The sequence below is a fragment of the Coenobita brevimanus genome, chromosome 93 (assembly GCF_032717465.1).
Source record: "Coenobita brevimanus isolate Jiangsu-jjx chromosome 93, ASM3271746v2, whole genome shotgun sequence".
Classification (NCBI taxonomy): Eukaryota; Metazoa; Arthropoda; class Malacostraca; order Decapoda; family Coenobitidae; genus Coenobita; species Coenobita brevimanus.
This window is the reverse complement of record NC_137046.1, coordinates 27,267,264-27,287,981: the sequence shown is the minus strand read 5'-3', so window position 1 is coordinate 27,287,981 and position 20,718 is coordinate 27,267,264. Positions and strand designations below refer to the sequence as shown.

The 20,718-nt window shown below is 40.0% G+C and overlaps 1 protein-coding gene and 1 non-coding gene across 2 annotated transcripts in view; one reads left to right on the top strand and one right to left on the bottom strand.

Moving 5' to 3' along the window:
- Positions 1-20,718, top strand: part of Trpm (transient receptor potential cation channel, subfamily M) — a 933,145-nt gene that overhangs the window by 236,311 nt on the left and 676,116 nt on the right. The window contains exon 6 of the mRNA XM_080282376.1: positions 19,687-19,858. Within this exon, the coding sequence (XP_080138502.1) occupies positions 19,687-19,858 (172 nt within the window). The remainder of the gene's footprint in view (positions 1-19,686; positions 19,859-20,718) is intronic.
- On the bottom strand, positions 10,016-10,134 carry LOC145412723 (5S ribosomal RNA). The gene has a single exon (XR_013899634.1). It is a non-coding gene; the product is annotated as a 5S ribosomal RNA (ribosomal RNA).

Sequence of the window (20,718 nt, the reverse complement as noted above, 5' to 3'; positions counted from 1 at the left end):
CTGTAAAACACTTACATCATAGCATGTACTAGAAATTGCTTATAATATCTAACATTTCACTTATAAAAAAACACACACTTGTGCATACCTGTATACTATTTACACTTTCCCTCACACCTGCTCAGTAATCATGCTTGGAGTGATAATCACAGAAACATTTAGAGCATAGGGGGACCTTGCACTCTGCACATTGATAGGCTGTCCCTTTTTGTGCTGGGGGACAGCGTTTGGTCATGTGACAGACGTGGCATCGCCTGTATGCCTGACGACCTGCTGCGGTATGGCCAGTCTCTACCAGCCTATGCCGCTGGAAATACTTGACACACCTTAGCCAGTCTGCTGTAGGAGCTGTCCCCCATCCAGCACCTGGCACCTGTGCAGTTGAATACAGTGAGTCCTTGAAATACGAAAACTCGAAGTACAAATTTCTGATGGTACAAAAGTGATAAATGTAGGACAAATTGCACAATACGAAAGTATCTGTCTCAGTACGAAGATACAAGGAAACACGAAAAATTCAAAATGGGTACGCTGCACAGCGCCGCATTCGCTTGCGGGGAGAAAACGAACTAACCCCTATCTGGTAAACACATTTTCACGCGCTTCCCAGTCGAATCACATCTGTCTCTCCTCTCAGCTTCGCTGTACGTTACGCTGTTTTTCGCGGCTCTTCACCTTTTCATATTTTCACCTTTTCCTATTTTCACCATGGCTCCCAAGCGCCCTGCATCATCTCCAGCATCCAGGGAAGCAGGTGCAAAGAAGAAACAGCATTGTACTCTCTTGAGAGGAAATTGGAGATAATAAGATGCCACAAGGAGGGGCAGGGAGTCTCAGAGATTGGATGAGCTTTAGGCCTTGCACCATCAACCGTTGGGACTGTGATGAAGAAAAAGGAAATGTAAAAGAAGATGGCCACCTCCTTCTCTTCATCTTCAGCCGCCTGCCAAGCCATGAGGACCCGCAGCTTTCACATGGACTTTGCACCATATCAATGACACGAATCTCCAGCTGCAGCACAGGTCTATATTTAACTGTACAGTGTACTAATACTATAATAATTAGTTGTATGTTTTATTTTTTTATGGCTGTACAATAGTATAGTACCATATACATATATTGCATACTTCTAAATAGGAGGGGTAAAGTTTTAGTGGAGGGTTCAATGGGGTCCTGGAACGCATCCTCCTGTTTATATGTATATTTCAGTGGGGAAAATCGTTCCGATATACGAAATTTCGGATTACCAAAGTTTTTTTTTGGTCCCTATTCCTTTCATATTTCGAGGACTCACTGTACTCTTCAAGGAGTTCGCGTGCAAGCTTTCTCTCAAACTCTCGCAGAGAGAGAGGTTTCCTGACAAGCTCCTTGAGCAGTATGAAATTGTTCAGGACAGCAGTATCAAGAAGATATAAAAACGCCTTCTTGTACCACCTGCAGGACATACGTAGGCAGTCAGCCTCACCAATTTGCATGTCCGATTTATCAACAAGCTTCATGTTGATATTATAATCGTTGACAGTAGCTGGCTGCAACATGGGTTCCCTGGTCCTGTAGTCTGTTTTTCCCATTTCCTCAAACACATCCATATGTATTGTCAGCATGTTAACCCATCTCTTGTCATGCCAGAGAAGGGCTAACGTGTTGCCTCATATCTTGGTAAGAAGGGCTTCTGTCTCAGTGTTTGCTGGGAGTACAGGGAAATTCTTTCTGTTTTGCTCGAACAGCTCCGCAGGACCCAGTACAGTAGAGTCACGAATTAAGACAAAAAAACAATGATCTTACAATAACGGGGGCATATGATTTCTCCCATAATTACATAATAGCATGGTAATTTCACTCAGTTGCATGAGAGAAACTGTGTGGGAAGTGGATGCATTTAGGTAATGGATTTCCAGATTACTGCTTTTGTTTACAAATCTTGTGTTATGCTTTGGTCGGTCACTGATTGGCTTCCTCGACCAGACCTGACCCACGTGACCCATGTCCCATGCCACCTGCCACTGCTTGCCTCAGTGTTGCGTGTATCGTCGATGTGATGAGAAGCGTTTGTTTGCTTATTTCCGTGCTCTTCATTTCTTCTCAGAACTCTGAGCGCGTGGTTCCAAACTAACTTTAGTTGTGTCTAAACACACTGAAAGTGCTATTAACACAAGAAAAGCATTTGTTCCAAAGGAAAATGTAAAAATGTTGAACGAAGTGGCTTGTGGTGTGGGAGCTTATATGCAAACGATCAGACAAAATGAGTCGGGTGTGTTTACGATGTGGAGAGTTTCTTTGTTGGAAAAAAAAAAAAGAAAAAAAGAGTTAATGATGAAGGAGCAGTAAAATTCACATTTTTGCCTTGGGTGCAACGAGTGTGGGGGAAAAAAAAAAGAAAAAAGCTTTGTGCCCAACCTTTATTACGAACAGACGGTCTTTGATAGAGAAAATTTGGCTCTTACGGTATGTGAGGGCAATACATGCTGATGTAAATAGGTAAGATCATTGTGTGAGTTCGGTTTTTGTGAATTACTTTATACTGTACTGTCATACAAATTATTCTGCATGGCTGACTTGTTTATTATTCACGATTACTGCATTCTTGTGTGTATCTGAGAAGTGAGAAGTACGCAATAACTCCGTGCTGATGACTTCAGTATAGTTTTTTTTTCCTTTATTGTTGATGACCACTGACTTCCAAAAATAGTTTCACACTTTTTTTTTTTTCTTCTTTTTTAAATGAGTGCACTGAAAGTGATTCTTGGCGAAATATGCATGATTCTCGGCAGCCATTATTCACATGTTGATTAGCTCAGAAGTTTTTGCTTGAATGGTAATAAGGACTTGCAGGAGGCTTTGTGGCATTCCTTGGTGCTTAAAATTTTTATGAGAAGTATTAGAGGGCAAGTTAGGTTAGGTTAGAATGCGCTGATGTATCAAGTTGGTGAGATTGTAAAGTAAACACATGTCTTGGATGTCTTATGGCAGACATTTGTAATAACCTATCTTTAAATATATTTTCAACAAAAAATATGGGGCTCCTAGAACCTAAACCCCTATTTTACATGTAAATATATGTCACGTTTTAGCACGAAATTGATTTTGCACGAGGTTCTGCATAACCTATCTCATGTTATATGAAGACTCTACTGTACCGTATTCAAGCAAATACTTGGCCAATGCCAGGGCAGTGTAATAATTATCGGTGTACAGAATGTGGTGCCTGTTGAAATACCTTTCCATGAGCACTTTCACGACTGATGCCGAGAAACCGTGAGGATCGTCACTAGGTATATCAGCATCTGTTGCCGAATAAACTGTCACATTGAGCACATATCCAGTTTTGCAGTTGCAAAGCACAAAGAATGTCAGTCCAAAGCGGTGACACTTGGACGCACATAATGAATAAATGCCAACCTGCCCCTGAAATACCAGCAACTTGTCAATAACCACTTTCAGAAACGGACGAAAAACCCTGGAAAATGACACCCTGAGGAATGGTTAGAATGGGTCTAATTTTCCACAACCTGTCGTTCAGTGCAGGTCCATAATTTCTGTTGAAGTGGAGGAACCTTAGGTTGGCCAGGTACCTGTCATGGCCATATACTTACTGAAGACAGGTGTGCCCATGAGTTCATCTACCGACCAATGGTCGTGGAGCACATGTTTTCTTACGTGCGCCATCAACATGGTAAGGGCTAGCCACACAAGCAACTCCCCCACCTCCACAGGTTGCCAGTCCTTCATGTGCATACTTGTGCTGGCAGCCACGTCCAGCCACCGCACACACATAGCTTGGTGGAAATTAATTTCTTCTCAAGGTATTGCATAATTACAGTCGTGAATATTGCACTGAAAATATTGCTAATAGTTCAGGGCTGCTAATAGGCCAGGGCCTGGGGGGAAGCTCATCCTCCTAAACACCTGCTCCTTCCTTATCAAACACTGGCACAGAGGGCTCAAATCCTGCTCCATCACCCCAGACAAAGGTATGCACTCTACCCACACCTGGTAAAGCAGGCCGTTTGCCACATGCAGCATATTTTTTCTGCATGTGTGCATGCCCACATGCACGCCCACGGGCAGGGGGTGAGGGAGAAGGAGAGGGAGAGGTGGGGTAGTAAGAGGGTGATGACTCACCTGCTGCAGGCCTTCCCCAAGGAGACGCTTGCACGTGGGGCCTGTGTGGAAAATTCCACTCCGAAAGGGCCCAGTTGTGGGTTTCCATCCTTGAAGTACTCAGCTGAGGTGAAGGTTGACATTCAACGGCGAGACGATAGCGAGCAGGCGGTGAGCGTGACGGCGAGGCAGTTCGTCGGCATTTATTTTGAAGATGACTGCCAACTCCACGTTCACCTGCCCCGTGTGCTGGGTCATCTACATCCTCCTCCTCAGTGAACTTGTCACTGTCGAAGGCCCTGCTCTCCACCTGCAGGAGTTTGACAGCCTTTTCAGCCGTCTGAGAGCGGGCAGGGGTCAGAGGGCTAGAGAGGTAACTTTCTACATAGTAACTCCTCCTCTCTTCCCCCAGCGTACTCTCACTAAGTGTCCCTGAGGACATGGTGTTGTATAAGGCACGACCAATGGCACCGTCACTGAGCCCTTTTGTCCAGCACTAAAGGCAGAACTTTTGCTGGGGTTGATGACGCAATTGGCCTTGCACACGGTGGGACAGAATCGAATGATGAGGAGGATGAAGACATGGCTTCTCACTCTACCAGTGCCATGCACAGACTGAGCTGCACATCCATGGGGTACCTGGGAGGCCTACCTACCCTTTGGTCGTACAGAATAATGGTCACGAAATCATAGAGTGATGGGAAGGTGCTTGCGGCATATCCCATCAGCTGGCGGCGCTCTGCGCCCTGAACCATGATGGCTATACAAGTCAGCCAACATGTAAGAGTTAAGTTACAGTCATGGGTAAAAAAGGAAAGTAAAAGTTTTCATCAGTACCAATAAATGTATGCTTCAGGAAAAACATATAGGAATGAGAAGGCATCTGTACTTTGCTTTTTGTTGATTTGGAGAGGGCCTTTGACGGAGTCCCGAGGGAGGTGGTGAAGTGGGCAATGATAAAGCTTTGAATCGAGGAGTGACTGGTTAGAATGGCAATGGCTATGTATGTGGGTGCTCTTACTCAGGTGAGAGTGAATGGAGATCTGTGTGATGACTTTTCTGTGAATGTTGATGTGCATCAGTGATCATTCCAGAGCCCCTTATTGTTTTTGCTTGAAGCTTTCTCGTGTGACTTCAGAAATTGATCCGCATGGGAGATGTTGTGTGCCGATGATATGGTATTGACTGCAGAGACTGAAAGGGAGGCAGTTGAAAACTTAGGGAGTGAAGAGATGGTATCAGACACAAGGGCTTGAGAGTAAATGCAAATAAAACAAAAGTGATAGTTTCCAGGGCTGGTGGCAGTACTGTCAAAGAAGAGGGAGAGCGGCCATGTGCAGTTTTCCATGAGGGCATAGGAAGTAATTCCATCTTGTGCAGAATTTGTGATAAGTGGGTGTATATGGGAGGTAGACTGCACGGTAATTCAGATTTCTTGTGCGCAGTGTTTCAGGGAGAGCATGTGGAGATTGTCAGGCATGAAAGGATTGATCTTGCTGGTGAGTCCTTGAGCATGTAGAAGAGTTTTGTTACATGGGAGACTTGTTAAGTGCTGGAGATGGGGCTGGAGCTAGCTCTGTGGCTAGAGTGAGGAGTGGTTGGAAGAAGTTCAGGGAGCTGTTGCCTCTTCTGACAATGATAGGGCTCTCCCTCTGTGCAAAAGGATATTTGTTTGTGATGTGTAAGGAGTGTAATGCTGTATGGTAGTGAGACCTAGGCAGCAAAGGAAAAGGGTAGTCATAGGCTGAAATGTACAGAAATGACAGTGATTACGTGAATGTGAAGTGCGTCCTTGAATGCAAGGCCTGCAGGGGCTAGGTTTGTGATGGAAGAGTTGAGAGGAAGGATGGGCCTAGAGTGTATTGGTGTTGTGATGAGGAGGGAAGAGTCGAGAGGAAGGATGGGACTAGAGTGTATTGGTGTTGTGATGAGGAGGGGTAGATTGAGATGGTTTGAGCATGTGGAGAGGATGGGGGATGACAACTGGATGCAGAAAATGAGAAGTGTGAACGATCGGGGGTAGGGTTGCTAGAGGCAGCCCGATATAGGCCTGGGATGAGGTCATCGAGTGATTTCAGGGATAAGGGACAGAATAGAGAGGCCATAAGAGATCAAGCAGCATGGAGAGCCATCATTAGGTGACCAAGGCTGATTCATGCAGCCATATTGGACACTTTATTGAAGTAAAATGAACAAGTCATCTGCGTTCTTCATTGAAATATGTAGTTCATTTTTCACCAAGTAAATTTAGGAAAGTTGAGAGGCGGAAGAGAGAGTTATATGTGGAAAGGAAGAGAGAGGTGAAGATATTAGTAAGAGAGAGTAAGAAGAGAGTGGATGAGGAATTTGGAAGGAATTTGAGTGTAAAGTGGAGGGACTGTAAGAAAATGTTCTGGAGAGAAGTGAAAAGAGTAAGACAGGGTGGAAATGAAGTTAGCAGGGGAGTGAAAGATAAAAATGGTAGATTACTAGTGGAGAAGGGAGAAAAAGTGAGCAGATGGAGAGAACACTTTAAGGAATTGTTGAACGTAGAGGATGGAATTAATGCGAGTATAAGTGGCTGGGGAATGGCTGGGAGAAGGAGGGAGGTGAGAAGACAGGAAGAAATTAGTAGGATAGAAGTTGTGGAAGCAATGAAGAAAGTTAAATCGGGGAAAGCCCCAGGAATTGATGGAGTGTGTGGTGAAATGCTGAAGCATGGGGGAGAGATAGTAGTAGAATGGATGTGGAAGATGTGCAGATTGGCCTGGGAGGAAGGTAGAGTCCCGGAGGATTGGAAGTCAGGTATAATTATTCCCTTGTACAAAGGAAAAGGGGAAAAAGAAGTGTGTGGTAACCATAGGGGCATTTGTCTTCTTAGTATAATAGGAAAAGTGTATGGTAGGATACTTATAGACAGAGTAAGAGAAAGAACAGAGAAATTAGTTGGAGAAGAACAGGGAGGCTTTAGGAAGGGAAGAGGTTGTGTAGATCAGATATTCATTCTTAGATCTTTAGTGGAAAAGTTTCTAGAGAAGGGAAAGAAGTTGTATGCGGCTTTCATGGATTTGGAGAAAGCATATGACAGGGTGGATAGACAAGGATTGTGGAAAGTGTTAAGAATATATGGAGTAGATGGGAAGTTGTTGAATGCTGTGAAGAGTATGTACGATGGTGCGAAGGCTGCAGTGCGTGTGGATGGTGAACTAAGTGAATTTTCTCTTTGAAAGTTGGTTTGAAACAGGGATGTGTCATGTCTCCATGGTTGTTCAATCTGTACATGGATGGGGTAATAAAAGAGGTACAAGGTAGGGTAGTGGATGTTGGAGTGGCCCTGGTGAGAGAGGATAGTGTTTGGAAACTTCCTGTACTGTTGTTTGCAGATGATACTGTGTTGTTGAGTGAAGACGAAGGGAAGCTGCAAGGCTTGGTGGATGAGTTTGAGAGAGTGTGTAAGAAACGGAACCTAAAGGTGAATGTAGGGAAGAGTAAAGTGATGGTCTTTGAGAGAGGTGAAGTCAGTGAATGTACAGCGAGGTTGGATGGTGAGGAATTGGAAAATGTGAGTACGTTTAAGTATTTGGGTAGTGTGATGAGTAAGGATGGAGGTTTGGAGGGTGAAGTGCTTGAAAGGGTACAGCAGGGAAGAAAGGTTGCTGGTTCCTTGAAAGCAGTGATAGGAAACAGGGAAGTGAGCATGGAAGTAAAAAAGTTACTACATGACAGTATTGTGATACCAACTCTAACGTACGGAAGTGAAGCTTGGACATTGTTGGAAGGACACAAGTCAAGAGTGAGAGCAGTGGAAATGAGTTATTTAAGAGGAGCCTGTGGAGTCACGTGGAGAGACAGGCTGACGAATGAGGATATAAAGGAACGTTGTGGTGTGGATGTGGATGTGATAGGAAGCGTTGTGAGGAACACACTGAGGTGGTTTGGCCATGTGGAGAGGATGGAGGGTGAAAGACTGACAAAGAGAGTGTATGTGAGTGAGGTGGAGGGTGGAAGAGGGAGGGGGAGACCGAGGATGAGATGGAGGGATGGGGTGGAGAGGTATATGAGAGAGGGGGGTGTGAGTTGGGAGCAGGGCAGTGAAATGGCGGGGGACAGGGCGACTTGGAGGCGATTTGTTTGTGGCCACCCCAAACGGGATTGAGGTGTCAGGCAATAGATAGATAGATAGATAAAATTAGTTGGTAATGTTACCATAGCTAAGAATGAGTTGGTTGTTTAGGATACTGGCTAAAATATTTACTGATTTCAGTGAAGCACTTGGATTTGAGCAAAAGTGTGTTGACCTTAATACAAAATTTGTTCGTTAAAAGCTGTTAGTAAAACAGTGCAGAATATTTTGTGAGATTCATATTGAGAAAAAAAAAAAAAAAATCCTGAGACACTTTTCTATCCTGAGAGCTTTTCATACCTGTATATATCTGCAGGCTTAAGGGAAAGGCCAGTACCATGCATATATATATAATGCAGAAATCGGTTGATTAGATGGAAATGAGAGTTGTTGTAATGGAGGAGTGGATGAGGGAAAGAAAAACATGGCATATAGATTTGGGTGGATGGGTCATACAGAAGCATGAAAGGAGCAGTTAAGCAGTGACTGTGACAAACAGGAAATAATAAGAGAAACCTTTAATGAAGGAGATCAACATCAAGAATGTGAACATTTAGGAAAATGCCAGGAAAACAGAAGAGTAGGCATTCTGAAAATATACTAAATAAGAAACAGTGCTGGGCACAACAAACCTGTCCCCAGCAGCCATTTTAGTGCTGTCATATAAAGAACAGGATATCTAGTCAAAGATGTCACATATCAAATTTGAAGTAAATCAGGTGAAAATTGACGATTTTATGCCCATTTGAAATTTTTAGGCCTGACCCACCTGACATTGACCCCCCTACCACTAAGTGGGTGATGACCCCCCTGATGTAATGAGACATGTTGTAGGATGCAGATTTGAAAGATGCTCCTTTAGGCTTTGGTTTCATGTTGATAGGACAAATTTGAAAGGAATTATGGCAAAAAAAATTATTTTAACATTTTACATTTTTTGAGCCAACTGCCTGGGCCTTGGCCCAATTTGACCCAAAATTTAAGCAGGTGATCAGAAGGTTATAGCCCATCATCCCTGTAATTGTAGTCAAACTAATGACAGTAGTTTTCACATAAAGGTGTTAAGACAAACAGACAGAGACAGACAAACTGACTGAAAACAATACCCATCCCTGAGCCCTTCCAAGGCAGGGACAGGTAACAAAACTGGATGAAAATATTGTAGAGTTGGAGTGATTTCTGGGAAAAGAGGTAATGCTTATCTAGCAAAGTGGGATACCATATAAAGAAAAAGAGAGAAAAGAAAACTGTATCAGGTAACTTAAGAAGTCATTGCATACTGTTTGAAGGGAAAAGTAATAATCAAGAAAGTAATTACCAGAGGAGTGTACCTACTGAACTAACTGGAAATTTATTTTAATAGGTCTTTTACACTAATATAGCTCATATTTTCACGTGTCTCATTAGCAGAAAATGGCAGTGCAGTGGCTCTAGAGTATTTCCATGGCACTTATTCATGACTAACACATGTCTTATTAGCAGAAAATGGCAGTGCAGTGGCTCTAGAGTATTTCCATGGCACATGTTCATGACTAACTCATGACTAACTTCATTTCCTGATAATAATCTATTATTACAATTTAGCACTGAAAATGGAGAGATAGCAATTTTAGGCTGTTAGAGTAAAAGCAGCATAGTGATAACTGAGACAGGGAAGATGGCAATAATATATATGGAAAAAACTAGTTATATTCATCCATTCATTCATTGCCAGACGCCATGTATCCCAAATGGGGTGGCCAAAGGCTTAGAGTTAATTGTTTTACAGGGAGGGACACTAATCCTCCACCAACCCCACTTAACACGTAGGGATGCCAACAGCATCTGGTGTTCCCAGGCGGTCACCCATCCAAGTACTAACCAGACCCAACGTTGCTTAACTTCGCTGATCGGACGGGAAGTGGTGTACTCAACGTGGCATGGCCGTTCAGTGTGTATATATATATATACAGTATATGTATACAGTAAGACCTTACTCTAATGGACTAATATATATATATATATATATATATATATATATATATATATATACTGTATATATATACAGTAAGACCTCACTCTAATGGACTAATATATATACTGTGTGTATATATATATATATATATATATATATATATATATATATATATATATATATACAGAAATCACTCCAATATCCGACGTAATAGAGCCATAGGTAGGTCCGGATATTGGTTCTGTCCGGATATCGGACCCCAGCTTATGGACTTGTACTTATGGACCCTAACTCAGAGAAACACCTATACAACTCCCTTTGGACATGCATAGCACCTATTTAAGACCCAAATCACACCAATAAGGCACATAAATGACTGAAATAAATGCAAAAGAAACATAAAATGAGGGTTTAGAAGTATGTTCATACATTAATAAACATTCTGGTACTTATGGACCCTAATATAGCCTAACTTAGAAAAACACATTCCTACTGCACATGCATAGCTCCTAACACCCTATTCACACCAATAAAGGACATTAAAGAGTGAAATGAGGTAAGTATAGTATGGAAAAAGTACAGTATGAAACGGGCGGGAAAAAATCTTTTATTTCTTTTATTTTTTGGGGTTTTCGGACCATTTTGGGAATATTGGATCCCAGGACTATTATGTCCGGGTAGTGGGGATGTTCGGATATTGGGCGTCCGGATATTAGAGTGATTACTGTATATATATATTATATATATATATATATACTGTGTATATATATATACAGTAAGACCTCACTCTAACGGACTAATTGGGGCCCAAGCCAGTCCGAAAAACATCAGATTCCGATAAAAGCGACATCCGGACTTCCCCCTGCTAATCCAGACTTTTTCCGATCTATCAGACATTAGTCCGGATCGTATGAAAGATTTTAAATTGTTTTGACTACCATTGCGGTACTGTACTGCATTATAACTTCACTACATTAATCAAATGGTACAATATATATAATAATACTGTTCTGTACACTGATAAACATGCCTTTTATTTACCTTACTGTGGTGAACATACCTGAAGTGGTCAGGCAGTCCAGACTGCTTCTGGCTTAATTGGACTTTTTCCGATTTATAGGACTTTAGTCCAGTAGCTCCTCGAGTCCGATAAAAGCGAATTCCGGTCTATTGAAGTCAGTTATATCAAGGTTCTACTGTATATATATATATATATATATATATATATATATATATATATCTATATATATACTGTATATATATATATATATATATATATATATATATATATATATATATATATATATCTATCTATCTATAGCCCGACGCCCTAATCCCGCAAAGGGTGGCCGCAGACAAAATGCCTCCAAGTCGCTCTGTCACCCACCATTTGACTCCCCTCCCCCCAAATCACCCCCCCCTCCCTCATATACCTCTCAACTCCATCCCTCCACCTCATCCTTGGTCTACCTCTCCCTCCCTCCACCTCACCTACATACACCCTCTTAGTCAGTCTTTCATTCTCCATTCTCTCCACATGTCCAAACCACCTCAGTGTATTTCTCCTAATCTTTTCAACCACATCCACATCTACCCCACAACGTTCCTTCACTTCTTCATTCGTTAACCTGTCCCTCCACGTCACTCCACATGCTCCTCTCAAGTAACTCATTTCCACTGCTCTCACTCTTGACTTGTTCCCCTCTTGCAAGGTCCACGCCTCGCTTCCATACGTCAGGGTAGGGATCACAATACCATCATGCAGTGACTTCTTAACTTCCATACTCACCTCCCTATTTCTCATCACTGCTTTCAGTGTACCAACAACCTTTCTTCCCTGCTGTACCCTTTCACGCACTTCATCCCCCAAAGTTCCATCCTTACTCATCACACTACCCAAGTACTTGAATGCACTCACATTCTCCATATCCTCACCATCCAACCTCACTGCACACTCTGTGACTTCATTCCTCTCAAACACCATAACTTTACTTTTGTTTACATTAACTTTCAGCTTCCTCCTCCTACACACTGTCCCAAATTCATTCACCAAACCTTGCAACTCCCATTCATCTTCACTCAACAATACTGTATCATCAGCAAACAGCAACACCGGAAGCTTCCAAATCTCACCCTCATTCATTAGGGCCACCCCCACATCCACTGCCCTACCTTGCACCTCCTTTACAACCCCATCCATATATATATTAAACAGCCATGGAGACATCACACACCCCTGTTTCAGTCCCACACTGAGATCAAAGAGAAAAATTCACTTAGTTCACCATCCACTCGCACCGTAGCCCTAGCTCCCTCGTACATACTCTTCACAGCACTCAACAATTTCCCCTCCACTCCATATATTCTTAATACCTTCCACATACCTTGCCTATCTATTCTATCATAAGCTTTCTCCAAGTCCATGAAGGCAGCATACACTTTCCTTCCCTTCTCTAGATACTTCTCCACTAAACATCTTAGAACAAATATCTGATCTACACACCCTTTTCCCTTCCTAAATCCCCCTTGTTCTTCTCCAACTAGCTCCTCTGTCATATGCCTAACCCTATCAATGAGTATTCTACCATATATTTTACCAGTCACACTAAGAAGGCAAATACCCCTATGGTTACCACATACTTCTCTCTCCCCTTTTCCTTTGTACAGAGGAACAATTATACCTGACTTCCAATCCTCCGGGACTCTACCTTCCTCCCAGGCCAATCTGCACATCTTCCACATCCATTCTACTACTATCTCTCCCCCATATATATATATATATATATATATACAGTATATACAGTATATATATATATATATATATATATATATATATATATATATATATATATATATACAGTATATATATATATCTCTATAGGGTATATACTGTATATATATATATATACAGTATATATATAGATATATATATACAGTATATATATATATATATATATATATCTATATATATATACTGTATATATATATATATACAGTATATATATAGATATATATCAAACTGTATATATATATATATATATATATATATATATATATATATATATATACTGTATATATATATATATATATATATATATATATATATATATATATATATATATATATATATATATATATATATATACTGTATAGAGGAGGGCACCCACCATCCACTCACTTGATGTAGTGCTGCTCTCGGGTGTCTGCCCTCTCCTCTCCTCCATCCTTCTTTCCATCCATCCTCTTCTGTCTTTCTTTCCTTAATTCTTTCTTCTTTCTTCTGCTTGCGGGTGACTTTACACTCCCTCTTGTGTCTTTCTTTCCTTCATTCTTTCCTCTTCCTTCTCCCTGTGGGTGACTCTACACTGAGTGACAAGACAAATGATTTCCTGTACACCAGGAAACCATTTACCACGCTGGGTGGTAACCATATAACCAAATTTTGGCTCCTGGTGGTTTAGTGGGCAATAAAGGTGCTCCAATCGGATTGAGCTAGTGAAGGTTTATATCCAAGAGGGGTTGGGGTTTATTGTCCATGTAATGCCACTCAGGGATGAGTGAGGCTGGTCACTCTCATCTTAAATGCCAGGACCAACTTTCCTAGCCCCGGGTTCCTACGCTTCTCATGGGTCAATGTAGGATTAGATGATGGATGATGATGGATATATATATATATATATATATATATATATATATATATATATATATATATATATATATATAGATATATATAGATATATACTGTATATATATATAGATATATATGTATATGTATATTTATATAGTTATATATATATTTATATATATATATATATATATATATATATATATATATATATATATATGTACTGTATAGAGGAAAGAGTTTAGATACTTATCATATATGTGTATCTGATAATTATTGTTCAGAAAATAATCCCTAAGTTTAAGATATTCTTTGTGCAAAGTTGTAGAATTTGAGCAAACATTGTATGCTCTATTAAGTAAAGTTCTAATTGATTAATTTTGTATATCATTGGACAAAAACTGTAAGCCTTGACCTGTAAAGGTTGGTTTTCTGTGTACCCCTGTTACTAGTCTTTCATTACTTTTAGCAATATTTATATCTAAAAATGATATACTTTCATTATTTTCTAATTCACATGTGACCTTACATTTTTATGATATTTTTGTTAATATAATCAAAATACTTTTGATGAGCCTCTTCATTATTGAAAATTAGAATTAAATCATCTACATATCTTCTAAAATAGATTAGTCTAAATTCGCTGGGACAATTATTTAACCATGAAATCTCCCTGATTTGGAAGGTTCCGATGTTGCTGTTTGCTGATGATACAGTATTGTTGAGTGAAGATGAATGGGAGTTGCAAGGTTTGGTGAATGAATTTATGAATTTGGGACAGTGTGTAGGAGGAGGAAGCTGAAAGTTAATGTAAACAAAAGTAAAGTTATGGTGTTTGAGAGGATTGAAGCCACAGAATGTACAGTGAGGTTGGATGGTGAGGATGTGGAGAATGTGAGTGCATTCAAGTACTTGGGTAGTGTGATGAGTAAGGATGGAACTCTGGGGGATGAAGTGCGTGAAAGGGTACAGCAGGGAAGAAAGATTGTTGGTTCACTGAAAGTAGTGATGAGAAATAGGGAGGTGAGTATGGAAGTTAAGAAGTCACTGCATGATAGTATTGTGATCCCTACCCTGACGTATGGAAACGAGGCGTGGACCTTGCAAGAAGGGAACAAGTCAAGAGTGAGAGCAGTGGAAATGAGTTACTTGAGAGGAGCATGTGGAGTGACATGGAGGGACAGGTTGACGAATGAAGAAGTGAAGGAACATTGTGGGGTGGATGTGGATGTGGTTGAGAAGATTAGGAGAAATACACTGAGGTGGTTTGGACATGTGGAGAGAATGGAGAATGAACGACTGACTAAGAGGGTGTATGTAGGTGAGGTGGAGGGAGGGAGAGGGAGGGATTGACCGAGGATGAGGTGGAGGGATGGAGTTTAGAGGTATATGAGGGAGGGGGGGTGAGTTGGGGGGAGGGTAGTCAAATGGTGGGTGACAGCGACTTGGAGGAGTTTTGTCTGCGGCCACCCTTTGCGGGATTAGGGCGTCAGGCTATAGATAGATAGATAGATAGATAGAAATCTCCGTATTGCACAAAAAAGCATTGGCAAACACAGGTCTAAGACACGAACCCATACTAATACCATCTACTTGATTATAAAGAACATTACTAAATAGAAAACATGATTCTGATGTAGTAAACTCTAATAACTATCTAACATGGGTTACAACCTCGGTGAGACAGTTATTAGAGAATACTACATCAGAATCATGTTTTCTATTTAACAACGTTCTTTATAATGAAGTAGATGGTATTAGTGTGGGTTCGTGTCTTGGACCTGTGTTTGACAATGTTTTTTTGTGCAATAGGGAGATTTCATGGTTAAAGAATTGTCCCAGTGAATTTGGGCCAATCTATTTTAGAAGATATGTAGATACTTTATTTCTAATTTTCAATAACGAAGAGGCTCATCAAAAGTATTTTGATTATATTAACAAACAACACAAAAATATAAGGTTCAAATGTGAATTAGAAAATAATGAAAGTACAGTATATCATTTTTAGATATAAAAATTGCTAAAAGTAATGAAAGACTAGTAACAAGGGTACGCAGAAAACCAACCTTTACAGGTCAAGGCTTACAATTTTTGTCTGACGATATACAAAATTAATCAATTAGAACCTTACTTAATAGAGCATACAATGTTTGTTCAAATTTTATAACTTTGCATGAAGAATTTCTTAAACTTAGGGATTATTTTCTGAACAATAATTATCAGATATACATATATGATAAGAATCTAAAGTCTTTTAGTGGTAAGTGGTGGCGACCATCATCCACTCACTTGATGTAGTGCTGCCTACTTCTTCCTTAGCCTTTATCATTCTTTTCTGTGCCTGCCCTCCTGTCTTCCTATTTCTCCCATCTTTCCTGTCACTTCTTTTTGCTTTTCTTTCCTTTACAGGTGGCTTTTTAGAATGAGTGCCAAATGGTTTCCTGTAAGCCAAGAAACCATTTACAATGCTGGGTGGTAACCGTATAACCAAACCATACGTGCTTCCTATGTGTCGGCAAGTGGGTTGGTGGAGGGTTAGTGCCCCTCCCCATAAAACAAATAACTCAAAGTCAAATGGTCATCCCTTACGGGATTATGGCGTCTGGTGACAGATAGATAGATAGATTTAAAGTCTTTCCTCTATACTAAACTAAAAAGTAAATTTTTATGTTTTGAGGTGAAAGTACCGTAGTTAACTATGTTAAAATGCCTCTCTGTGGAAAAATCAGTTATCAGTTTCACAATCTGTTACTTAAAGAATTAATGTTTGTAAATTTTAGGATTATACTTACTAATGACTTTCAGATAAAGAATTTTTTCAATCACAGAGATAGGGTGCCTACTCTCCATGTTCAGAGGTTGTTTATAAATTTGCATGTCCTATAATTGTAAGGCCGGGTATATTGGATGTACTAGTCGTTCATTCAAAATAAGAGTATCTGAACATATGGGAAAGAGCTACAGAACAGCGCAATATTAACATCAGATGGCAGTTTCGGCTATTAGAGAGCATTCTTTAACTCACGACCACTCTTTCTCTTACAATGATTTTCAGGTAGTAACTAAATTAAATAATTCAGCTGATGCTTTACTAGGAGAAAAATTACTAATGGAAAAGTATAGACCTGAAATTAAGGTACCTAATAGTACTTAATGGATTCTCTGTTCGAACCTATAGTTAGGTTTGGTTTGTTTGCTTCAGTTTGGGGGTTTGAGTTTAGTGTTCAAACAGACAAGTATTGTTTCAGTTGGGGGTTTGAGTAGGTTGCTTTGGGTGTTTCCAGAATGGTTCTTGGCATTTTTGTCTGAGCTTTTATATGGGGAGGAGGGTTGATTTTACTTGCTTTTATGTAGTTTTATGGTTCAATAAAGTCCTGTTTTTTTTTTCTTTTCATCATGTGTGTGCTGACTATATAGGACAATTTTATTACCTGATGATGGCCTGAGGAGGGTCGAAAATTTTAATTATGTTAAGAGTATTTACTACATGCATTTTGTTACTGCTTCGGAAGTTGCGATGTCCAAGATCGCCTGCAGATGTCATACTTGGTATATATATATATATATATATATATATATATATATATATATATATATATATATATATATATATTGTATATATATATATATATATATATATATGTATATATATATATATATATATATATATATATATGTATATATATATATATATATATATATATATATATATATATATATATATATATATATATATACTATATATATACTGTATAGTGTATATGTATAGTATATATATATATATATATATATATATATATATATATATATATATATATATATGTGTATATATATATATATATATAGATAGATAGAAAGATAGATAGATAGATAGATGGTATATATATTTATTCTTCAGTGACCTTCTAAGCTGTACATCTAACCCTATATACTCATACGCTGATGACTCCACCCTTCACCTTTCCATTCGGTTCCTGCAACGTCCATCTCAGCAGTTACTTCAACAAACAAGGGATGAGGCTATGGCACACCTAATGTCTGACTTGGCTTGTATCTCTGACTGGGGTAAAAATAATCTTGTTGTTTTTAATGCCTCAAAGACCTAGTTCTTACACCTATCAACCCAACAAAATCTTCCACTGGTGTACCCACTAATGTTTAATAATATTCAGCTTAATTCTGCATCATCCTTGAACATGCTTGGGGTTTCATTTACTCGGGACTTATCTTGGAAAGATCATATTACATCTCTTATAAAATCTGCTTCTAAAAGATTAGGTGTGCTAAGCAGACTCCGTTCCTTCTTTAGCCCTGCACAATTGTTGACTCTTTACAGGGGTTTTATCTACCTCTGTGTGGAGTACAACTCTCATGTGTGGGGAGGCTCCCTACATACAGCTCTTCTCAATAGGGTGGAATCAAAGGCTTTTCATCTCATTAACTCTCCTCCTCTTACTAACTCCCTTCGACCTCTGTGTCTTCATCACACTGTTGCATCTTTATCTATTTCTATCGCTACTTCAATGGTCACTGCTCCTCTGAACTGTCTGCATGCATTCCTCCACCTCTACGATGGGTGCATAGCACCCGTCTAGCAGCAAACTCTCATCCCTTTTCTGTCCAATTCTCTAATGCAAGAGTTAACTGTTACTCCTAGTCCTTTATTTATGCAATAGGGCAGCTCTGGAACTGTATCCCTTTGTCTGTATTTCCTGCTTCCTGTGACCTCCAGTATTTCAAATGCAGTGCATCCAGGTATCTCTATATGATCAGATCTCGAATTTGGCTCTCTCTTTTATTTTGTTTTTCTCTTGGAAGGAACAATAATTGCGGGCTCGTGGCCTTTGGTTCTTTCTTCCTCGCATTAAAAAAAAAAATGTACAGGTGTACAGTATGTATGTACTGTAGTTGTTATATGATTACTGTAGGTGGGGGCACTCATCATCCACCCACTCAGTGTAGTGCTGCTCTTGGGTGTGTGCCCTTTCCTAGCCTCCATCCTTCTTTCCTTCATTCTGTCCTCGTCCTTCTTCCTACAGGTGGCTTTGCACGCCCTCTTCTTTCTTTCCTTCATTCTTTCCTCTTCCTTCTGCCTGTGGGTGACTCTACACTGAGGGACAAGCCAAATGGTTTCCTGTACACCAGGAAACCATTTACTACGCTGGATGGTAACCATATAACCAAACTTTGGCACCTGGTGGTTTAATGGGTAACTACGGCACTCCAGTCGGATTGAGCCGGTGAAGGTTTATATGCAAGGGGTGGTTGGGGTTTATTGCTCACGTAATGCCACTCGGATGAGTGAGGCTGGTCACTCTCATCTTAAATGTCAGGACCAACTTGCCTAGCCCCAGGCTCCTACACTCCTCATGGGGCAATGTAGGATTGGATGGTGAATGAATGATGATGAGAACATCTTATACCTACCTGTGGAAGTCTTTTCATATACAGTACAGTGAATTTTTTGGAAACTGGTAAAATATATGCACAGTAGAAAATATATTTTACCAGTTTCCAAAAAATTCATGCACAGTAAAAAAAAATTACTTGCTCTTTGTTAGTGTTTGACATTGTTTTTTTCATCCACTTTTGAGGGTAATTGTTTATTTATTACTGAGAAAATTGTTTGATTAAAGACTTTTACATCATCATCAATGCAATTGATTGTATTTCTCCTGCCCGTGGAGATGGTGGTGGTGATGATGATGATGACGATGAGGATGAGGATGATGAGGATCACATTCTACTTAGTTATCTAGATTGCCCAGTGCTCTGGTTTCAGTAAAACTACTCTGAGATTCAGATCACCTAATTTGTCTTCATGTTTCATCTATTGATAACTAGCAAGTAGTTGCAGCAACTGTAAATACCTTTTTACAGTATGTGGCCTGTATTTGTCCACAGGTGTGACAAGACATGTTGGTGAAGCATTAGTGACTGAAAGTTCCATTAGAGTACGCAGTGGACGAGTGGTGAGTGTGGGAATTGCTCCATGGGGTGTTATAGAGAAGCGCCAGGACCTTGTTGGGCGGAATAAGGATGTTCCATATCATCCAATGAACTCACCAAAATCTAAGTATGTATAGTACTGTTTTGGTTTGAAGGTTGCATGCTTTTATTTTATAGTGTGTGTTGAGTAGACTAAAAAGAAAAGGGTGCTGGGGACCAGAAATCCCCTTACCCTGTAAATTCTCCCCCAGAATGGTGTGAATGGCCTTAGGTCTGTGCCTGCCCAGGTTCTAGGAAACCAAGGTAGGCTGGTATGGCTGTGTGGCATATAAGAAGCTTAGATGCAAAATTACAAAAAGCTGAAGCAATGAAGATATTTTAAGGAAGGAAGGGAGGTGCATTTTGGTAGTCTAATGCAAGATAAAGGTGCAAGGGAGTGAGGTAGATGAATGGGAAGATGTGATATATGTAAGATCAGATATAAGCACACAAGAATGGAGTAAAGACCAGGTTGGATTGTTGATTAATTTAAAGGAAAAGGAATTATTATAGATTTATCAGCTTAGGTGCATTTATGTAAAGTTTGTTTGAGATTGTGAAACTGGGGTCAGTTGCACTGTTTAGTAACAGATCTAGTAAATGTGGATATGTTTCCAGGCCAGGTGCAGTGAATGATAGAATAAAATGCTAAGGAGCTAGTGCTTGTGATGGTGAACCTGAATGAAAAATAGGCTCTAGCTGTGAGTGATATACAAAATTGACTTTTTTTTAGAGTGCCAAGGGAGTAGCACAATGAATGGCATCTAATGGACAAGTGTCTGGAAATGGAGGAAGTGTAGAATTGGTCATACTGGGCTGTACTCTTGAGGGGATAAGGGAGGCATAGTAGTACTACCAAGGGGCAATGGATAGATTGTGATAGGGAGAACTGAGGTTCCCATTTAACCAGTCACCAGGGCCCATACTTGTAAAAGACCAAGACCGCAT